Source organism: Lissotriton vulgaris, chromosome 2_1 (genome assembly GCF_964263255.1).
Source record: "Lissotriton vulgaris chromosome 2_1, aLisVul1.2, whole genome shotgun sequence".
Taxonomy (NCBI): Eukaryota; Metazoa; Chordata; class Amphibia; order Caudata; family Salamandridae; genus Lissotriton; species Lissotriton vulgaris.
The window spans coordinates 1,143,869,686-1,143,891,064 of NC_141687.1; the positions used below are offsets into that span (position 1 = coordinate 1,143,869,686).

The window sequence follows — 21,379 nt, forward strand, 5'->3', positions numbered from 1 at the left end:
GGACGTCAAACTCGGCACCTTTCAGGTATAAATATACCAACGTTGCCTTAAGCAAACACACGGTGGTGGTGAATACTGGAGACGAACAGCTGTCCCCTTGCAGAGAGCCCAGCAGATGCGAGAAGCCCACGGACGCTGCCCCTCCTCCTTGACGCACTGAGAAAGACGCTGTCTTTTCTCCTGCCGAGAAAATCCAGCTCCGGCGTTTCCAGCCTACCCTTGCGGGTGACTGGGATATCGGGTCCTAAGAAGGAGATACCCGACCACCTACATTCTATTCCAGAGGTACGGTGCTGACTAAACCCTTAGAGAGAATTCTTTAATCAAACTCTTGGCAAAACTAACTTAACTTAAACTGCTACTTACTTACTCCCTCCCATGTATTAGGCTTAGGTCAGGTACACCGGGGTAGGCGTAGTTAGAAGCACCAGTTGAGGTCGTTAGCCAATGTATATAGGAATGTATATATTTTATTTATTTCAACTATCTTATGGCTAAGAAACCATATCAATGCTTTTGCAGTATTATTTCTTAATACTCCTTTTACTGTACGCTCTTTTCATAATAACAAGTCTTGCAATTGTGGCAATTCATTTCTCTTGCATGAGAAAGAAGACTGCTCAATAAATAATATATTTTATTGAAAACGCCTGTCTCTCTATTCTCTGCACCCTGGTGAAAGTAAATCTGCACAACTGACTGAGTGAAATAGCTGTCTATTGTTTCACACGACTCTAGAGATTGACTCTTATTCTGAGGAGCAAAGTTGTCATGTTTATGCGGTTGTCGGAAGCTGAATCCCTTCTTGTCTGAGCCAGGGAAGCTGATCACTTCCTATTCAGTCAAGAAAGTTTCCAGTGACCTCTGAGCTAGCTGGCGCATACCTAAATTAAGTCTAACATAGACAGTAGAGACCTAGAAGACCGCAGTCCTACGTCTACACTGCTGTTCATGTTATTCCAATGCGCAGGGCCTATAGGGAAAATAGGAACTACACTACATGGCACCCAACGTTTGGTAAGGCGATAAAACTAACGCAAGACGTTAGAGTAACTCAGTCGTGCTTTTTCACACAGACCCTTTCTCCCGTAAATACTCCAATAGACGTCTGGAGTGGGTGAAAGGTTAAAATCAGCTGGAACTTAGTAGGAAGAGATTCCTATGTAGAGTTTCTGGTTTAGTCAACGTTGAAGGATACAGTGTTCCAAAATATTGTGCACCTAATCTTTGTTTCCTTAAAACCTGATCTGCAACAAAAAAACTTTGACAGTAAAATGAGTGATGAAGAAAGGGATGCTGCCATATTAGCAAATCAACTAACGGAGGACGACACGAGTCTCCCACAGACTGACCAGAATGCTATACTCATTCCGGTCAACATAAGAAAATCTATAACTTCAAAACTTATAGAAAACGGACTGACATCACGAGGTGGTACAGTCATTTTCGTGATAGAAGCACACGAATATCAGCAGACAGAGGTATTCTATTCTTGGATAAACTTTCCAGCAGCAAACGCTACAACACACGAGTTTCACTATTACAAACTAGAGGAACCACTGGAAGAACAAGTTACTTACCTTCGGTAACGCTTTTTCTGGTAGATACAGTATCTGCCTGTGGATTCCTCACCTTGTGAATATCCCCCTTGCGCCAGCAACGTTCGGAAAATTCTTCGTAGCACGCCGGCGTGGACGACGTCATAGGAGCACGGCATCGCGCGCGACTCCGTCTGACGTCACCAACTCCTTATAAGGCCCACGTCGGCGTGATGACCCTTTTTTCCGTGCCTTCGAGGCACCCGGACGGACCAACAAGTACATATATATATATATATATATATATACACAATGTACACAGTACATGCAACCAAAAACAATTAAAGTGCAAAACTATACAATTTCAGATATACAAAATCATAAATACATTTGCACACAAAACCAGGTATAGCAGAGTGGACAACGGGGAGGCGGGTGGGTCAGTGAGGAATCCACAGGCAGATACTGTATCTACCAGAAAAAGCGTTACCGAAGGTAAGTAACTTGTTCTTCTGATAGATACATCTGCCGTGTGGATTCCTCACCTTGTGAATAGAGTCCCACAGCAGTCCCCACTCCCGGAGGAGGGTGACCACTCTGCTATACCAGGAAATCCTGGAAAACAGAGCGCGTGAAGTGGCCGTCCCACCTCACCTCAGCATCCAAGCAGTAGTGCTTCGCAAAAGTGTGGAGGGAAGCCCATGTCGCGGCCCTGCAAATGTCCTCAACAGGAACACCTCTAGACAATGCAGAAGTAGTAGACTTCGCTCTAGTTGAATGAGCTCTAATACCCTCAGGAGGGTCCTTACCCGCCAGAGAGTGGCAAATCTTGATGCAGAGAATAATCCATCTGGAAAGTGTGCGCTTGTGCACCGCTCTGCCCTTCTTGCAGCCAGCAAAACCCACGAAGAGCTGATCGTCAATACGATAGTCCTTAGTCCTATCAAGATAGAAACTAACCGCTCTCTTCGGGTCCAGGCGATGAAGCCTCTCCTCCTCCTTGGAAGGGTGTGGGGGAGGATAAAAGGATGGAAGGGTAATGGATTGTCCTAGGTGGAAGGGAGTAACCACCTTAGGCAGAAAAGCAGCCCTGGTCCTGAGAAACATTCTTTCAGCATGGATAGACAAGAACGGGGGCTTGGAACTAAGAGCTTGAAGCTCACTCACCCTCCTTGCCGAGGTAATTGCAACCAAGAAGACCGTTTTAAAAGAAAGAAGCCTCATTGGACACTTGTGTAAGGGTTCAAACGGGGAACCCATCAGATAGGTTAACACAAGATTCAAGTCCCAATGAGGCAAAATAAAGGGAGAAGGAGGGAACTTATTAGTAAGTCCCTTCAAAAATCTTAATACCAGAGGAGATTTAAAAAGAGAGGGCTGATCCGGCAAACAGAGAAATGCCGACAAGGCCGAAAGATAACCTTTGACAGTGGCAACAGCAAATCCTTGCCGTGCCAGAGAAAGAGCAAACAACAAAATATCCGACAAATGAGCCTTTAACGGATCAACATCCCTCTCCCTACACCAAGAGACAAACTTAGACCACCTATACGAATAGATGGACTTGGTGGAGTCACGCCTGGCAGAAAGAATGACATCCACCACATCGTGAGGGAGAGAGAAAGAATTCAGATTGCCCCGTTCAATCTCCAGGCATGAAGGTGTAATGTCTGGAGGTGGGGGATTAGAACCTGCCCCTCCATCTGAGAGAGGAGGTCTGCCCTGAAAGGGAGACGGAGCGGCGGGTGAGAGGAGAGGTGGAGAAGATCTGTGTACCACACCCTTCTTGGCCATTCCGGGGCGACCAATATGACTTGGGCCCGGTCTTGGCAAATCTTCCTCAGAACCCGAGGAATCAAGGGTATGGGAGAAAACACGTAAAGGAGCGGACCTCCCCAGCTCAACTGAAACGCGTCGCCCAATGCTCCTTGCATCGGATACTGGAGACTGCAGAATGACGGGCAGTGAGCATTCTCGCAAGTGGCAAACAGATCCACCCGAGGAGTTCCCCACATCTGAAAGATGTCGTGAACAACCTCCGGGTGAAGTCTCCACTCGTGATCGGCAGAGAACTGCCGACTGAGAACGTCCGCACGTACGTTCAGGACACCGGCCAGGTGATTTGCCATCAGACAAATCTGGTGGTCCTGAACCCAGGACCAGAGACGCAGAGCCTCTTTGCAAAGACACCACGACCCTACTCCTCCCTGCTTGTTGATGTACCACATCGCGGTCGTGTTGTCCGTCAGGACTTGGACCGACCGACCGCGAAGGGAAGGGAGGAAGGCCTTGAGTGCCAGACGTATGGCCCGCAATTCCAGAAGGTTGATGTGAAGCAACCTTTCCTCTGGAGACCAAAGACCCTTGACCTCCAGATCCCCCAGATGAGCACCCCACCCTAGAGTGGACGCATCCGTTATCACCGTGGCCACCGATGGTGGAAGCTGAAAAGGCTTTCCTTGTGACAGATTGCCTTCCACGCCCCACCAAGACAGATCCGCTGCAGTTTCTCTGGAGATCTTCACTGACTCCCCGAGATCTCCGTTGTGCTGATACCACTGCCTGCGGAGGCACCACTGGAGTGCCCTCATGTGCCAGCGTGCATGGTTGACCAGGAGAATGCAAGAAGCCATCAGACCGAGCAGGCGAAGGACCTTTAGGACCGGAACAACCGCTCCATTGTGAAATAAAGGAATCATTTCCTGAATGTCGCGAATCCTTTGTGGAGGAGGGAATGCACGACATACAGTAGTGTCCAGTACCGCACCTATGAACAGGTTGCGCTGGGAGGGCACAAGGTGAGATTTGGGCACTTTTATCGAAAAACCCAACCTGAACAACAGCTGCGATGTCTCTTGCAGGTGATGAAGCACCTTCTCGGGCGACTCCGCTTTGATCAGCCAGTCGTCCAAATACGGGAATACAGGTATCCCCGACCTCCTGAGATGTGCCGCCACCACTGCCATCACCTTGGTGAAAACTCGAGGCGCAGTAGTAAGACCAAACGGAAGGACCGCAAACTGGAAGTGTTGCGATCCCACCGTAAAACGGAGATACTTCCTGTGCGACTTCAGGATCGGGATGTGAAAATACGCATCCTGCAAGTCGATTGACACCATCCAGTCTTCCTCCAACAGCGCTTGAAGAACCTGCGCAAGAGTGAGCATTTTGAATTTCTCCTGCTTGAGATAGAGATTCAAAATCCTGAGGTCCAGGATTGGACGTAACCTGCCATCCTTCTTGGGGATCAGGAAATACCGGGAGTAGCACCCCTGACCCCTTTCCTGCTCTGGAACCACCTCTATCGCACCTTTTTTGAAAAAAGCCAGGACTTCTTCCTGCAGGCGAATAAGGTGGTCCTCCGAACAAAAACCCTGGCAAGGAGGGTAATTGGGAGGGAACTCCTGGAAAGGAAGAGCATACCCATTCTCTACGAGATTGAGAACCCAAAGATCTGATGTAACCGATTCCCAATCCCGTAGAAAATGAGTAAGCCGACCCCCCACCGGAGCCACATGATCCAGAATGGCGGATCTAGGGCTGCTTTGCTGCAGAGGGAGGGGGTTGATTATTAGAGGAAGAGGAGGAGGAGGAGGAGGAGGCCTGGCGTCCACGACCACGGCCCCTTTGCTTTCCTCTGTAGGTTTTATACAGAGGATTCTGACGCTGCTGCTGCTGCTGACCTTGGTTGTAGGAACGAAAATTGGATCTGCCAAATCCCCTGAACTTCCTAGCCGCAGAGCCCCTTGTCTGAAGGCCCAAAGACTTCGCCGTAGCCCGGCTGTCCTTGAATCTCTCCAGAGCTACGTCAGCCTTCTTACCAAAGAGGCCTGTCCCATCAAATGGCAAGTCCAACAAGGTAGACTGAACATCAGAAGAAAAATCGGAGGACTTAAGCCATGCGGCCCTTCTTGTTGCAACAGTAGAGCCCATAATCCTGGCAACAGAGTCCACCGTGTCCATACCACTCTGTATAACCATACGAGCTGCAGCCTGAGTATAAGAGACCACTTCGTTAAAGTTCTTCCTATCATCCTCTGGAAGCTTAGATGAAAGTTGTTTAACAGAGTCCATCAACGCATGAACATATCTCCCCAATAGGCAAGTAGCATTGGTGGATTTCAAGGCCATGCTACCCGAGGAGAAAATCTTTTTAGCAGACTGGTCCAATTTTTTAGAGTCCTTGTCTGCCGGCACCTGAGGGAAAGAGCCCGCAGCCCTGCTGGAACAGGCGGCCTGCACTACCAGACTCTCCGGTGCAGGATGCGAGGAAAGAAATTCAGGGTCATCAGGAGCCACCCTGTAACGCCTTGCCACTGACCTGGAAACCGCAGGAGCAGTCAAAGGTCTCTTTCAAACCTCCTTTATTGGCTCAGTCAATGCCTCCGTAAAAGGAAGTGTAGGCTCCACAATTGAAGAAGGCGAATGCAAAACTTCCGTAAGGACGTTTGGGCTTGTATTCAACTGTGGGCAAAGTCAAGCCTAGCAAATCTGCTGCCTTCGTAATAACAACATGATAGGGTGCTAAGTCCTTAGATGGAGTATCTGAAACGGATGGCAAACCCCACTCAGGAGAAAGTTCCAGGCCACTTGCGCTTTGGAGGTCCTCAAAACAATCCCCCTGATCTTGCAACTCTCCTTCCTCAACCTCGGAGTCCATATACTCCTTCTCCTCCAAGAGGCGTTGTGCCCTGCGCCTCGACCATTCCATGCGGACCGAAGTCGACGGATCCGGCAACGACTCCGACGGCGCCGGAGCCGACGTCGAGCGAGGAGCTTGAGGACGGGAAGCACCACGATCCGAATCACCACGAAGCCGATCCGGAGTCGGCGAAGCCGCATGCGAAGTAGACGACCTCGGCGGCGCCGTACCGAGCCAAGGAGTACAAGGCGTCGGCATAAAGGGGGCTGGGGCACACCTAAATTAAAAGACAAAGGACCCATGGGACCAACAGGCGCACCAGTGGGGTACATAGCCCTCGAATAAACACCAAACATGGCGTTTAAAAACTGCGAGGGATCCTGACCTGGACCTGGAAAGGGAGGGAACGAACCCAACGGCCGCTCCGAAGGAGGCTGATCCGGCAAAGGTGCACCCTGGCCCTCTTGATCTTCAGACTCCACAACCGGAGTCGGTGCTCGAGGAACCTCTTCTTCATGCACCGAAGAGTGGTGCGACTCCAGATCCTGATCCGGAGAACCCACATGAGATTGAGCTGGAGAAGGAGACACGAAGTCCTTGTGAGGTTTACGTGACTTCTTCCTCGAATCCGAAGACTCTTTGCCAGAGTGATGTCTGGAGTGATGTTTACTCCTCTTATGATTCTTTCTCGAGGAGCTCGAAGCATGGCCCTAGGCCGACTTGGATCCGGACCTCGACCTCCCTCTGGACCTCGACCTCTCTCTGGACCTCGATCTCTCACTGGATCTCGCCTTGGTCCTCGAAGCCGACCTAGACTTCGACCGCGACAACTGCCTCGACTTCGAGCGCCTGGACACCGACCTCGAAGACCTTCCGGCTTCTCTTCCCTTCACCTTCGCGAGCAGAAGCTTCGCCTCCCGCTCTCGCAAGGCCTTGGGGTTCATCTTGAAACAGGAACGACAGCTCTTAACATCGTGATCCGATCCAAGACACCACAGACAGTCGGAATGCGGATCAGTGATCGACATCATACGGGCACAGGAACCACATTGTTTGAAACCCGTCTTCCTCAACGACATCCTCGGCGAAGAAGCAAATCTCAACAGAGAAACTGTAACAGCTAAACAGTGATAAGATACAAAAGTATCGCAGAAGATCCCAGAAACCGTTAGCGTCGACGACGTGGAAAAAAGGGAACTGACGTCATCACGCCGACTTGGGCCTTATGAGGAGTCGGTGACGTCTGACTGAGTCGCGAGCGATGCCGTGCTCCTATGACGTCGTCCACGCCGGCGTGCTACGAAGAATTTTCCGAACGTTGCTGGCGCAAGGGGGATATTCACAAGGTGAGGAATCCACAAGGCAGATGTATCTATCAGAAGAGTACACTCCTTTCGAGGAGATTGAAATCCCATTAAAATACCAAGAGCACCTGCTCTGGTTTAAAGGCGCCCTAAAACATAATGATCACATTACCAGGCTCGGCCCACTAGGTAGACCAGGAGCAATGTGGCCGGTTCTAGCCAGCTACACACCACATCCAGACATTGAAAAAATGTCAAAAGAAGAACTTTTAGCACAGCTAACATTATATTAAAATTCACAGACAGTTAGTCCAATATGTAATGCGGACTGCAACAGTCCAAACAGCTGTTAATATTCCACAGCTAACCCCTCATCAGGGGAACACAAATAAAATCACACCACCGAACATACAATCATGTCTTGGAAAAACTCCCACAAAACGGGAACAAATTCCTTTCTGGTTAGCACAGAAAATTACTCAAATAGAGGCAGTATTCCAGAATACTACCCCTATTGAGAAACACAGAATTCTGACTATCTGCCTTCCAATGGGGGTCACGCCACATGTGGAAGACTGTGACACTTGGGGTACAGTCCTTGCTTCCATTTACACAAAAACACATGGTGTTCCGTCCATGGCGGTAATACCAGATGTGCTAAAACAAATTCAGAATGAATACGGTCCAGAACCTGCTTTAACTCTTGGTATGAAATTACTGAAAGACTTCAAGCAGGTCTCGGCTATATTACTAGCCAACATAAAAGGAGAAGCAGCATCTGTGGCGATCCGCCAGAAATTGAAAGAAACAGATATAACAGATCAACCCATTGAGCTTGCCAGAATAATAGAAAAATGCTATGAAAAATTAGGTAGAGATAGTTTGGGTGGGAAAAATGTAAAACCCCAACTACTTGAAAATCCCGAAAAATTATTTATTAAAAATAATCTAAACACTCCTAAAAAGAGCTGGGATGGAAATAAACAATCCACTCCCAAAGAAAAAGTTTTCCAGTCCAGAGGAAGGTCTCCTCGGCGGAGGGAAAGAACTCCGAATCGAGAACACCAGTCTCTCCAGAGGGAGCACTCTGAGAAAAGATATAACTTTAGAAATAGGGATAACTTGAAAAAGCCTGATAGATATCAAAGTATTGATACACATCCCTCTCGATCTTTTTCGCAGAAATCGGAAAGAAGAGGACGGTCAGATCCAAGGGAAGAGCACACCAAGTCCAAAGACAAGGTACCTGCTCAAAGTAAAAAATTACAATTTCCAAGAAAGAAGGTAGCCAGTATTAGAGTAATCGGACATGCCGAGAATACTGAGGACACAGCTGAAAAACAGAGAGTGGGCACAGACAACGCTAGACAGTGCAGCAGAAATCAGCATAGCTTGCAAGATCCTGATGAGTCATCTGGAGACAGTGGACCCGAATGAATACATTCAAGTAGAAACTGCAGATACCAGAGTTAGCGAACCTTATAAGATATACGAAATAACACTGCGTATAGAGGGAGACAAGACTAGGAAAATAAGGGGTCTATTTTGGGATAACCTCTCAAAAGGCTATGACATCCTGTTAGCTGAGAAAGATTGGCCCCCAGAGTTTGTCAGGGAGTGCCCTCATGGCGAAGAAATGATTATGCCTGCCTTCTCAAATCACATTCCAATTCACACTAAATATATATATGCAAGGAAATGGGCAGTAGCCCAGGCACCAGCATTATATAAGAATCATGTAGGATGGGATGAGGACTCTCCTCCTCACAAAATCCAGTTAAAATGTCAACCAACTGCACAAAGGCAGTACCCAATTAAGCAAGAAGCTAAAAGACAGGTCAGGGAGATTTTAGATCAACTTGAATACCAAGGGGTGATTGAAACATGCACCTCCCAAATGAACAATCCTTTGTTTCCTGTCTCCAAACCGGACGACTCGTATAGTCTAGTCTTGGACTACAGACACCTTAACTAATGTTGCAAAACATTTGCGGTACAAAATTCCCACAGTGCGGCACTAATGAATAACATAGTTCGCAAAAAATACAAAACAACATTAGACATATCTAATGGGCTCTTTTGTCAAAATATTGTACCAGAAAGCAGGTACTTGACCGCTTTCTCAATAATGGGGTCACCGAAAAATTTCTGTAGGCTCCCACAGGGATTCAAGAACAGCCCAGGACTATTCTCAGCCAAAGTAACAGAGTTACTACAATTGTATGATGATGAGGCATTATCTTATGTCGATGACATTATCTCACAGACGACGACTTGGATACTCACTTGAAAAGAGTGAACACCATAATACTTGGGTTCGCAGCAGAGGGTTACAAATTCAACTTTAAAAAATCAAGAATTGCCCATCTAACAGTCTTATTCTTAGGATACAAATTATCAAGTGAAGGAAAATGCCTAGCGGACAAATTCTTAGAGAAGTGCGCTGTACTCGAAGCACCGAAAACGCTGAAGAATTTACAATCGATTCTAGGCTTCCTGAATTTCGGAAGAACTTACATTCTAAACTATGCAGAGAGGATTAAACCTCTCTACGAATTAATTAAACCTGATTTTAAACCAATCAACTGGACTCAAAAACACACAGAAATTTTAAGATCACTGCAAACAGACATGTTAGCTAAAACTAAATTAGAAACACGTGACAATACACGCAACCTTGTAATCCGGGTCATCGCAGGAAGATGCGGATTCACGTACCTGACCTCTAATGAGGGAGAAACGGTACCAATAGCTTACAAATCACATTTGTACACACAAGCAGAAAAATTCAGTCTCACAGAAAATACTGTAAAGGCAGTTCAAACTGCTGTAGCAAGAGAACGAGCCCTAGCCCAAGGCAAAAGAATAACTGTTTTCACAGCAGAATCAGCCTTCGAGGCGCTATTAAGCCCAGAAAATCTAAAAACAGTGGCACTAGATCCAAAATGGATACAGTGGGAAAATTCTCTTGCTGCAGAAGACGTGACATACTATTTTGTCCCGAACATGAAAAAACTGAATGATTTAAAATATGAAAAAGAATATCCTCTGCCAATCGAAATTCTGCCCCTTGAACAGTACTCTTGTATAATCTATACAGACAGATTTTTACAGCATTACAATGTAGATGATAAATCCTACAATGCAGCCTGCGCGATTGTTAAAGGTCGCTGGCTCTGCGGTAAATTCAGACCGAAAATAACAAAAACTGAATCACTGAGAAAATATTCGGCTCAGCGAGCTGAAATCAGATCTTTAAAGATGGCGCTTGAAAATGCCGAACGTGAATTCCCGACACTAATCGTGTGCGATTCCCATTTTTGCGTCAATTCTTACAATAATTATCTGCAGAACTGGGTTCAAAATGATTACAAAGACGACAGGTGCCACAATCAAGCATAAAATGCTTTGGAAACAAGTAGTTCTTTTACAGAAAGAACTACAAAAAACTCACGTGATACACACTCTGAGTCATCAACGTGATGGCGTTCATGTTGCAGGGAATCAACGGAAGCGGAAGCAACTTAACCGGCTTCCGTAGCCACAAAAAAGCGTTCAGAAAAATACATAGACGGGGAAACCATGCTGGCGCTAAAAACGTCTTCAAAAGGCAACTGTGCAGCACTACCTGTGAACTATCCACTCAATTATACATACGTAATTTATGCAAACTCTGTTCCTTTTGCTCGGATCCCTGGAGTGGGGGATAGGGTAATTCCAAACACGAATCGTAGAATCTTATTAATAGCAGACGCACACATGGGTGAAGGTCCAAGGCACAAACAGATATACAAATCTCTGACTGAATTACAATCAGAATACTGGTGGCCGGGGATGAGCCTGCACCATTATAAATTTGTAAAGAGCTGCCCAGACTGAGACAGAGACCGCAGTAACGAGTCAAGCGGAGTAATGCCATGGACATTTCTGAAGGTAGCATTGGGCTATCTACACATGAAATCCAGCGTCCTATTAATTATTTAGGACTACATTCACTTAAAAATGTGGCCCCAGCGCTCGGCTGACGCCAGGACTGTTATAAAAGATTTGCGAGTCTTTATCGGCACATACGCAATTGCCATGCTTCATTCTGACCAGGGTCCTGCTTTTAGCTCTCGAGCTTATAAGGAGGCCATGGCCAGTATGGGCATTGGATTGCGATTCTCTTGTCCCTTCCATCCTGAGGGAAACGGGGTAGTGGAAAGAAAAAAACGAGACATAAAGCAATCTATAACGGCAAAGGTATTAGGTTCGGGTGATGGGTGGGTCCAGCATTTAATAAGTGTCCAACGTAGTCTTAACAGCTTGCCAAGAAATCTCTAAACGGTTTCAGCCCATACGAACTATTGTTTGGAACTAGAATGTATGTTCAGGACTTAGCTAGTCTTGCTTCAGTGGTAGAAGATAAGAATAAAGACTTTGACATCAAAGATCGTTTGGCTGTTTTACAGGACTTAAATGAAACAAGAAAAGCCCTGAGCAACATAAAGTTAAAGCAACAGCAAACAACCACTGAAGACACACCACCTGTCCCAGCAAGACCTGTCTGGATTCCAAAGATTGGAGATCTGGTCGGAGAGAAAATAGCGGTGAAGAAGGAATTTGGGCCTTCTTACAGAAAAGCAGTACCTGTCTTAGCAATCAACGGAACAAGATCAGTAGTACTACCGCCCCTTGCTGGTAAAAGGAGAACAGAGTTGTATCAATCGACCTGGTAAAACCACAATCATGTGGCCTATAATAAATAGCAGGCCCAGTGGACTCCCAAGAAGTAACAGAATACCCAAATTTGCTAGTATCCAAGAGGTTCGAACTGAAAGACTACTCACATTTGATAAACCTGCAGTGAATAAAAAAGGACTATGCAGAAATGCCATGGAACTTATGCCTCTTGAAACCCAAATTGAAACCCAAATTGAAACAGTTCGTCATGAAACACCAGTCTACAATGATGTGGCATCAGAATGTGCTAATGAAAGCCAAATGGGAAAAACAATTCCAACGATCGACAGAACTGCATCTGGCTACTTCATCAATTTCGATAACTTTTCTGAAGATCAAAGCGACCCTGAAGTGACGCCAGAAACAAAGACTTTTAAAGAAAAAGCAACAGAACTCTTTCATCAACTCAAGGAAACTTATCTTATTTCTCCATGGTTAGAATTTTGGATTGGGCTAGGTGTATTTTTCCTCCTGCTTTGGCTCATCATGGTACTTTGCTTGGGAAAATTCATTGAGGGAAAATACAGTTCAATGGACACAGAAAGTCAGAACATCAACTTAGTTCTGAAGCCTCACAAATCATCTCACATCGAGAAAAGAGAACTATCATCAGTGAATGTCACAGCCATTCCAATACCCGGCGGGGTAGTTTGGGACAAGACAGACTACGAAATACATGGCCCGGTCGAGCTCTTGAAATATCCTCATCAGTTTAAGGTTTCATTAAGTGACTTTGTAAAACTAAGTACATTCTCTGATGATTGGGATTTTGAAAGTATAAACAATATGATGTCTGATTTAGTGTTGTCAGCAAACTTTACAGAACAGGATTTGCAAGGTTCATCTAATTACGAACAGATGTACTGTTTTACTCATTATGCAGACCACTATTTACATAAATCTGCTCAACCTAGAAATGTTATTAAATATAACCAATGGGAACATTGTGCTACTCCACCTAAAAGCAGTTTAAAAACATTCTATGAGAAATTCCAATACTTCTCAGGGTTTAACACAAGTAATGCAGAAACATTTTATTATAAACTGTTGGATAAAACAGGGACAAAAACCATGCTGACAAATACTAAATTGATATATTCAGAAGCATTTTATGAAAAAATGATTACATTTGGTTTTGATTTCTGGAAAAATAACATTGAAACAAAAACCATCTGGGGTACAAAAGATGGGCAGGTACAAGGCCTAGAAGCATTATTTCGAGCCTGCATGATCCCAGAACAAATAATGTTCTTGAATGACACAATTCAACAAACAAACTGTCTTGGCCTAGCCAAGATTAAAGACCTTAACAAACCGTCTATTCCAAAGCCAATACCTGATAATGCAACCTCAGATATTGAAGTAGACGTATCCCAAATTTTAAATGAAAACAGAACACATCCGGATTGGAAAAAGTGGTTAATCTGGCCTACAGACACGAATAACTGTCAAGATAGATTCCTGAACAAATTACAGGGGTTACAAATGACCAGACCAGACCCTAGATACTCCCAGAGACAATATCCAGGGATAGTAACAACTTACAGTGTAGGGAAACTATGCCTTGAATGGCTACAAACATCCACACTGGCACAAATTAAGCAACACTTGTCTTTACTTAACCCCTTCGCTGCGGCGGGAATTCCGCCGCAGCGCTAAGGGGGCGGGGGGGGTCGAGCAGCGCTCGCATGCTCGTGACGGAGCTGCTCCGTCACGAGCCGTAGTTGAGTTGTGCTCGTGACGGAGCGGTTCCGTCACAAACGCGCCCGCTCAATAGAACGCGCCGCGCAGGCGCGCCGAGCGGGCCATGACGGAACCGCTCCGTCATGAGCACAGCTCAACCGAGGCTCATGACGGAGCGGCTCCTTCATGAGCAAACAAGGGGTTAAAGATGGTGCTGACTTGCGCGATTTCATAATGGGACCGCGCAAACAGCGTCAAAAACGTTTCATAGCAGCCAGCATATATGCGGCTTACAACGAGGCATGGAAAGAAACTCAAATTGAAACAGTCGAGAAAATACGAGAAATTGATCGTATTAATTTGGAAAAATCACTTTCTGTTGTGGACAATGGGTTAATGACTCTGTCCTCCAGAATATATTCACTGGACAGTATTTTATCATCTGCTATTGATATAATAGACCAGGACTTGCTAATAATACAACATGGCCAGTCCCAATTACGTTCTATTGTACAGCTAGGCTGGACGTTGCAAAATCTCCGTTCAGGCTATGTGCCATGGCGTTTAATCAACACAACGTCATTGTTTTCTATCTTAAACCTTACTGATAAACAAATCAGTTTGGCACAAAAAGGAGCAGACTATACAATCCTGAGCATCGAAAAACTTGAGAGATTACCATTGACAATGTCAGAAATACCTGTCATTGAATGGATAATACACAGGATTATCACAATTCCGATAACAACTTTCCAGTTTAAAAATTGCCTTGAGTATATACCGGCAGGCCAGTATGAAAAGTTGGGTAAAGGATACATTAAGTCATCATGGAAATTACCTTATACACACACATGTTATAGTGACAACAACAAAATTGTATTTCTTAGTGGTGATAAGTGTAAACATTCACTAAGCGGTATACTTTTGTGCGAAGGTATTAACTTACATGGAGCCTGTGAGGGTACTTCGAATAACCTTTCATGCCACCAGCACGGCACACCTGCAACACAGATAGAGCCATTCTTTAGGCAACTTTCTAACGGGAGTTACGTTCTAATAACGGATCACAGCTGTTGTGGCTTGGTGCCAGGGAAAGCATATCTCTTAAGCGTCAGCTCTATGGTCACTTGCTGTATGCAAACATTGAATCCAAATGGCCCTGGAGACTCAGTGGCTCCGATTTGGCCTCCTTTGTATATCTCTTCTATATGAATTGATACTTTAAGCAGAATGAAGTCTGTGCTTTTGCAGACAACAGTGCCCATCACGTCATCAAAAGAGACGTATGATCTCCAAGTTGCAAGGACAACTGCTGAGATACATACACTTTTATCAACAAATTGCCCCGTGCATTTCACAGAAATGCTCAGCCAAATCCTAAATATGTCGAATGCCAGTGGTATCTCGAATGTATTTAAGACAATTTTTTCGGGACTGTTAACACCATTTGAAGCAGTCCTAGGCATCTTTCCCAATTTTGCCCATTCGATCTTTGGTGGCCTACCACTACTTTTGGGACTCGTAGCAGGTATTTTATTTTTGACCCTCCTGCTCCGATATGGCAAACCAAAACGCAGACATGACTCCGGCAAGGATGGAAGAAATGATCCTAGCAATACGCTACCGGGACCACATAACTAAAGTCCTTGGACTAGCACGGCTAAGAGATCTGAATATGACCTGGTTTCTTTCATTTAGACCTATATGGCAGACCTGCATCTTACCTGTGCTTCGATGTATGCTATGCGGAGAGGAATGCGTGTTAGACACCTGTCTTGCACTACAATCAGCAGTACCAATGGATGTCGATACTCTGCTAAGTCCAGTAACGGCTCACGCATTGTGTTGTCCCCAGCGGTTACCAATCCTGATGACGGCATTCGTTGAGACTCCTGCGCTACGACTAGGTGGTAGCAGTGAAGCAAGAAATGAAAGCAACATCACCCAGGTACGACCTTCTGTGAGCATTGCTGATCCTGAAATCGATGATAGCAATCATTCTCACAACTGCCAAGTTACAGCGTTATCGAACTTGGTCGAACTGTCACCTGAATATGTAGACCAATTCTTTGCGAGCCTGTCTGAATTGATGTTCTCCCCTGAACAGAAACAATTTTTTGGAAAACAATCCGGCACACAGTGTTCTCATGAACTCTGAATTCGGCCTTCAGCTTTGATAAACAAAAGCTACTGAAAAGTGTTTGGAACTATTTTTGCCCCGCTCACCATGAAATTATTTCTTTTCAAAAATTCCGAAATATTTACTTTTTTTCTGGCACAAGTACTTTGCTTAAAGTAGAACTATTCATATAGTACAGAACTTCTATTTTTAGTAGATCTAGAGACAAAATATTACTTCCTCCTCTAGCACATTTTACAGCAATTGTATTTATTGTGATGAAATAGTCTCGCCCTTCTTTTCTGTATTCAGAGACATTTCATGTGTAATTTTTCGCAAAATCGTTCAACTGAATATATATGCAAATTTTTTTGAATGATTGCTCTGCTTGATAATGTACAGTACCTATTATCATTTTCATGTATTTCATATACACCATTTCAAATGCAAAATATATTTTGGGGTGGGTAGGAATACACATGCATCTTATTGCTTTAGTTTTTAGTAATTTGATGGACATAAATTCGTGGAGTGGGTGATGTGTTTTATCTAGGACCCGATCAATATTGTGAACTCATGCCCCTATACGGCTATAATCAATACATATCCCTATAATGGCATAAGAATTAGAGCCATATTTCAGTAACTCGCCTCTGCAGCCCATGACACAGCAGAAGCCACTTCCTTAGATTCCTAGATAGCACACCGAGTTCTTTCGACATACCAAACCCCCAGCAACCTGGGAAAGCCCCGCTTGCTTTGTTTTGATTAGTAATAGAACTCCTGCGAGCACTGTAAGAACCACCAGTTCTTAGTGACATCTTTATTGACGTCTTATGTCCAAAAACTTACGTCAAACTCGGCACCTTTCAGGTATAAATATACCAACGTTGCCTTAAGCAAACACACGGTGGTGGTGAATACTGGAGACGAACAGCTGTCCCCTTGCAGAGAGCCCAGCAGATGCAAGAAGCCCACAAACGCTGCCCCTCCTCCTTGACGCGCTGAGAAAGACGCTGTCTTTTCTCCTGCCGAGAAAATCCAGCTCCGGCGTTTCCAGCCTACCCTTGCGGGTGACTGGGATATCGGGTCCTAAGAAGGAGATACCAGACCTCCTACATTCTATTCCAGAGGTTCGGTGCTGACTAAACCCTTAGAGAGAATTCTTGAATCAAACTCTTGGCAAAACTAACTTAAACTGCTACTTACTTACTCCCTCCCATGTATTAGGCTTAGGTCAGGTACACCGGGGTAGGCGTAGTTAGAAGCACCAGTTGAGGTCGTTAGCCAATGTATATATGAATGTATATATTTTATTCATTTTAACTATCTTTTGGCTAAGAAACCATATCAATGCTTTTACAGTATTAATCCGTAATACTTCTTTTACTGTACACTCTTTTCATAATAACAAGTCTTGCAATCGTGACAATTCATTTCTCTTGCATGAGAAAGAAGACTGCTCAATAAATAAACGCCCGTCTCTCTATTCTCTGCACCCTGGTGAAAGTAAATATGCACAACTGACTGAATGAAATAGCTGTCTATTGTTTGACACGACTCTAGAGATTGACTCTTATTCTGAGGAGCAAAGTTGTCATGTTTATGCGGTTGTCGGAAGCGGAATCCCTTCTTGTCTGAGCCAGGGAAGCGGATCACTTCCTATTCAGTCAAGAAAGTTTCCAGTGACCTCTGAGCTAGCTGGCGCAAACCTAAATTAAGTCTAACATAGTCAGTAGAGACCTGGAAGACCTCAATCCTACGTCTACACTACTGTTTATGTTATTCCAATGCGCAGGGCCTGTAGGGAAAATAGGAACTACACTACAGGCTTACATTAACAAATAGTAGAAAATAAGGAAAAATTGCTACATGCATCAGGACTACATCACAATATTAGCAGAGCTTCTACTAAAAACACAATTTAAAGCTTTAGGTAACTGGTATGCTGGGAAAAGGATTGAAACCACCATGAGAAGCTTGGTCTACAGCAGGTCAATCAATATAACATCCATTCTGAATTATACTTACATAGCGTCCTTTCCGGTGACAGGAGTCTCCAGGTGAAGAACTTAAGACATACTCCACCATGCTGACACCCAACCCTCCACTCTCCGATCGAGGAGACAGCACAGAGTTGACCTCGCTGTTAACATGGAACCCCTGATGTCGTCGTTGAACCATGATTGGCTGGGAAACCGAATGATCTACACAAACAAGTACCCCCAAGGAAAAGAAAGTAATTAACAGACAGCAAAACGGCAGAACTTTGGTCAAAAGTAACAAGAGAATGTGGCAAATTTCAATCAAAACATATGGTGATGCTTCAGATGCTCCACCATCTAGTAGAAGACACAATGTAGGGTGAAGTGTTTCACTAGCTTTCAATACTAAAATACACAAATTCCTTCACATTTCAACTCAATATATACATCAACGGAGGCCAAAAAACACAAGTTCCAAAACACTGTGCAAAAGATAACAATGATAAGAATTTACTGATCTCAGCTGGGAAGGGAGCATGCTTCCTGCACTTTAGACGAACAACGAAGTATATAAAGCATATTGAATACTGAAATACATTACAACTGAATCATCAAACAAGCAGCTAATACATTTCACAACTACAATCTATGCTCAAAGTTGTTTCAGGTCATGTAGTGGAGACAATGGGTAAGAAGTGAACCTGTACTGTAGGCACAAACGTCTGATCTTTTGGTTTCGCAGGAGCAGTTTGTGAACGTCCTCACTGTTAGAGAACTAGTCATCTTGTAAAGGGGAACGATATTTTACAATGCCAGAATCCACTCTGTTGTCCAAGGAACCACCAATTTAACAGTAGCGATTTCTGGTGAGTGAGGAAAGTAACTGACTTCAGAAGGTTTATTGCGAAGCAGAACATGTGTAACTGGTTGCATGATCCAGTTTGTCCAGTTCTGGTACTAATCTACTTCAAAAACAACTGTCTAGCAAAGAGTAGGCATATATGGCTTGTCACCTTGAAATTTTCTCTCCCAAAATGTCACTTTTGTTATGACTCTCCTCTGAATGGAAGCCAAAAAACTGGACACATTTGTCATCAGTCAGAATGTGGTGGGACGGGAATGTCAACTACAAGATGTACAATTGTGTCTAGCTACCCTGTGCGTCCAATTGAGTGTATGTGCGACACAGTTTCTGCATTTCGGCCCGGCCTCGTGCTAATCTATTATGTGCAATAAAGCAAGAGCCTCAACTTGACATGAGACTGGTGCTGGACCTGAAGGGGCACACCAAGCGAGCCCTCCGTTGTGACAGAGGCAGTGGCAACTGGTAATCTTTTAAAGCGGTGAGGCGTAATATTGGCCATAAGTTCTCCCCTTTTTTCCCCCTCAAACTTTGCCTCACTCATACTCACTCCCACTCTTTTACTCTTCCCCTCACAAACAAACTCATATTCTCTCTTTTGTTCAGTACAACTCATACTACTACTATTATTCAAACACAATGTAATTATACTCACTGGTTCTTATTCTCACTACCACGCTCACCGACTCTGGGCCCTGGTGCTACTTCATCAGCTGAACGATTGATAGCTACATCCCTGACTCACACTTCCTCTCACAACCTCCAATCAATCATTCTAAAACTCCTACTCCTTCACTCATTGCCTTGTACTCACTCATTAATACACATTCTCAATCTCCGATTCTCACTCACTTTCACTCTTATTGACACTCAAACACTAACTCAATCCCATTCACTCTCAACCGTTCACTCTCAATCATTCACAAACACACATACACACAGTGAAATAACTGTTCAGTTAATTTTATTTACTTATCTTGCTTATTTAACTGGCAACTCTGAGGTTCCATGGCAGCCACAGAGCAAGAATCTGCTGCTCGGCATTGGAATTAGCCAGCCATGATTCCAAACAAGGACCCAGACAGAGGAGCGTCGGGCAAGAACGAAAATAGGAAAACCCATCTCCATACCTCTCCCAACTTCTTGATTGGACTGGAAACACAGGTCTCTAAAAAGCTGGAGTTCTGCTCCTGTGCGTGGCATTTCATTAGCTTCAGAGACACAGATGTGCGCCTTGACAGCTACATTTTAGCAGATATATTATGATGCCTGAGGCAAGCACAGTAAATCTGATAAATAAAGTGCATTTTGCTTGTGTCTGAAAACCACAGTTAAACTACGCCTCTCAGACGTGCGCAATCTAGGTATTTGAAACCACACTCATGGATCATGCTTCAGCAACCTCCTTTCATCATCACGATCCTGGAGACAAGGCAGAGAGAGCTGATCGGTGCACTGGCAGTGTTCATAAAAAAGTCTGAAGTCTATAAAACGGAGTGTTCCTAAATGTATGAGCACTCCAAATCTCAAGTACTCGAAATCTATTGTACAACAGATCAACAGAAAGGTTTAAATGGAAAGCAGATTTGAAATGCAGCATGTGTTAGTGTTCATAAAAACACAAAACTGGTGTTTGCATGAACACTGCTAAATTGAAAAATGTACAGGGGCCTTAAGCCACTGATAAGCAGTCACTGCTGGACAGAGGACTACTGTTCCGGTCATAGGTTCATGCAGCATAATACGTTTGGAAGTGATCCTAGTGTGATGAGGCCTTTTTAACTCTTAGTTTAGATACTAGTTCATGCACAACCAGATGTTTGTGATGCTGTTGTGATTAAGATGTTCCGTGCCTTCTGGGTCGCACTCACTGAACCGGAGTGAATCAAATATGGATAGGCTGCATCTACACGGCTGTGGAGTATGTCCCTAGGGCAATGGTCTAATGTTCTCTTAGCGAGGTTACTCCGTTAAATCTCCAACTGTGAATAAATGATTTCAAAACCAACACTTTTTTTCTGGCGTCGATTTATTCTTTATACTTTATCTTTCATTTAGACTCATTTGTAGTTTAGGCACTATGTATACCAACATGCATTTCGGCCGGCAAGGCCTTTTATCTGGGGACCGTCTGTAAATAATAATGAAAGCCATTGCTCAATATAATGGAGAAACCACATTACAATTGTTCAAAAAAGGCTTTCTCACAGCTACTTCGTTCACATGTGCTTGCTGTGAATATGTCCAACTAATAAATGATATCATTAAATGTGTGGGTCAGGGGGGCGTGGCTAGCAGCCGATCATGGCGGCAGCTTAGGAGACTAGCTCCGCGAGCAGAGCGGCCTCTCCTTAAATCCGGACATTAATCGAACACTTGCAGACCTCCATAGGAGGATCCCGACGCCCAGGACCAGGAAGGGCCGTCAGCGGCAACTCCGGCTGTGATCCGCGACCGTGGGGAAGTTCTAGCCAGACACCCCAGCGGCCTGTAAAACGACGAGGGTCCGGGGACTGCCGCATCT

The 21,379-nt window shown here is 44.7% G+C and overlaps 1 protein-coding gene across 23 annotated transcripts in view; it reads right to left on the reverse strand.

Moving 5' to 3' along the window:
* The window catches only part of PUM1 (pumilio RNA binding family member 1), a 1,043,345-nt gene that overhangs the window by 664,587 nt on the left and 357,379 nt on the right, over positions 1-21,379 (reverse strand). For all 23 annotated transcript variants that reach the window (XM_086956835.1, XM_086956828.1, XM_086956827.1 and 20 more), the window contains one exon: positions 18,040-18,215. In XM_086956835.1, the coding sequence (XP_086812961.1) occupies positions 18,040-18,215 (176 nt within the window). The remainder of the gene's footprint in view (positions 1-18,039; positions 18,216-21,379) is intronic.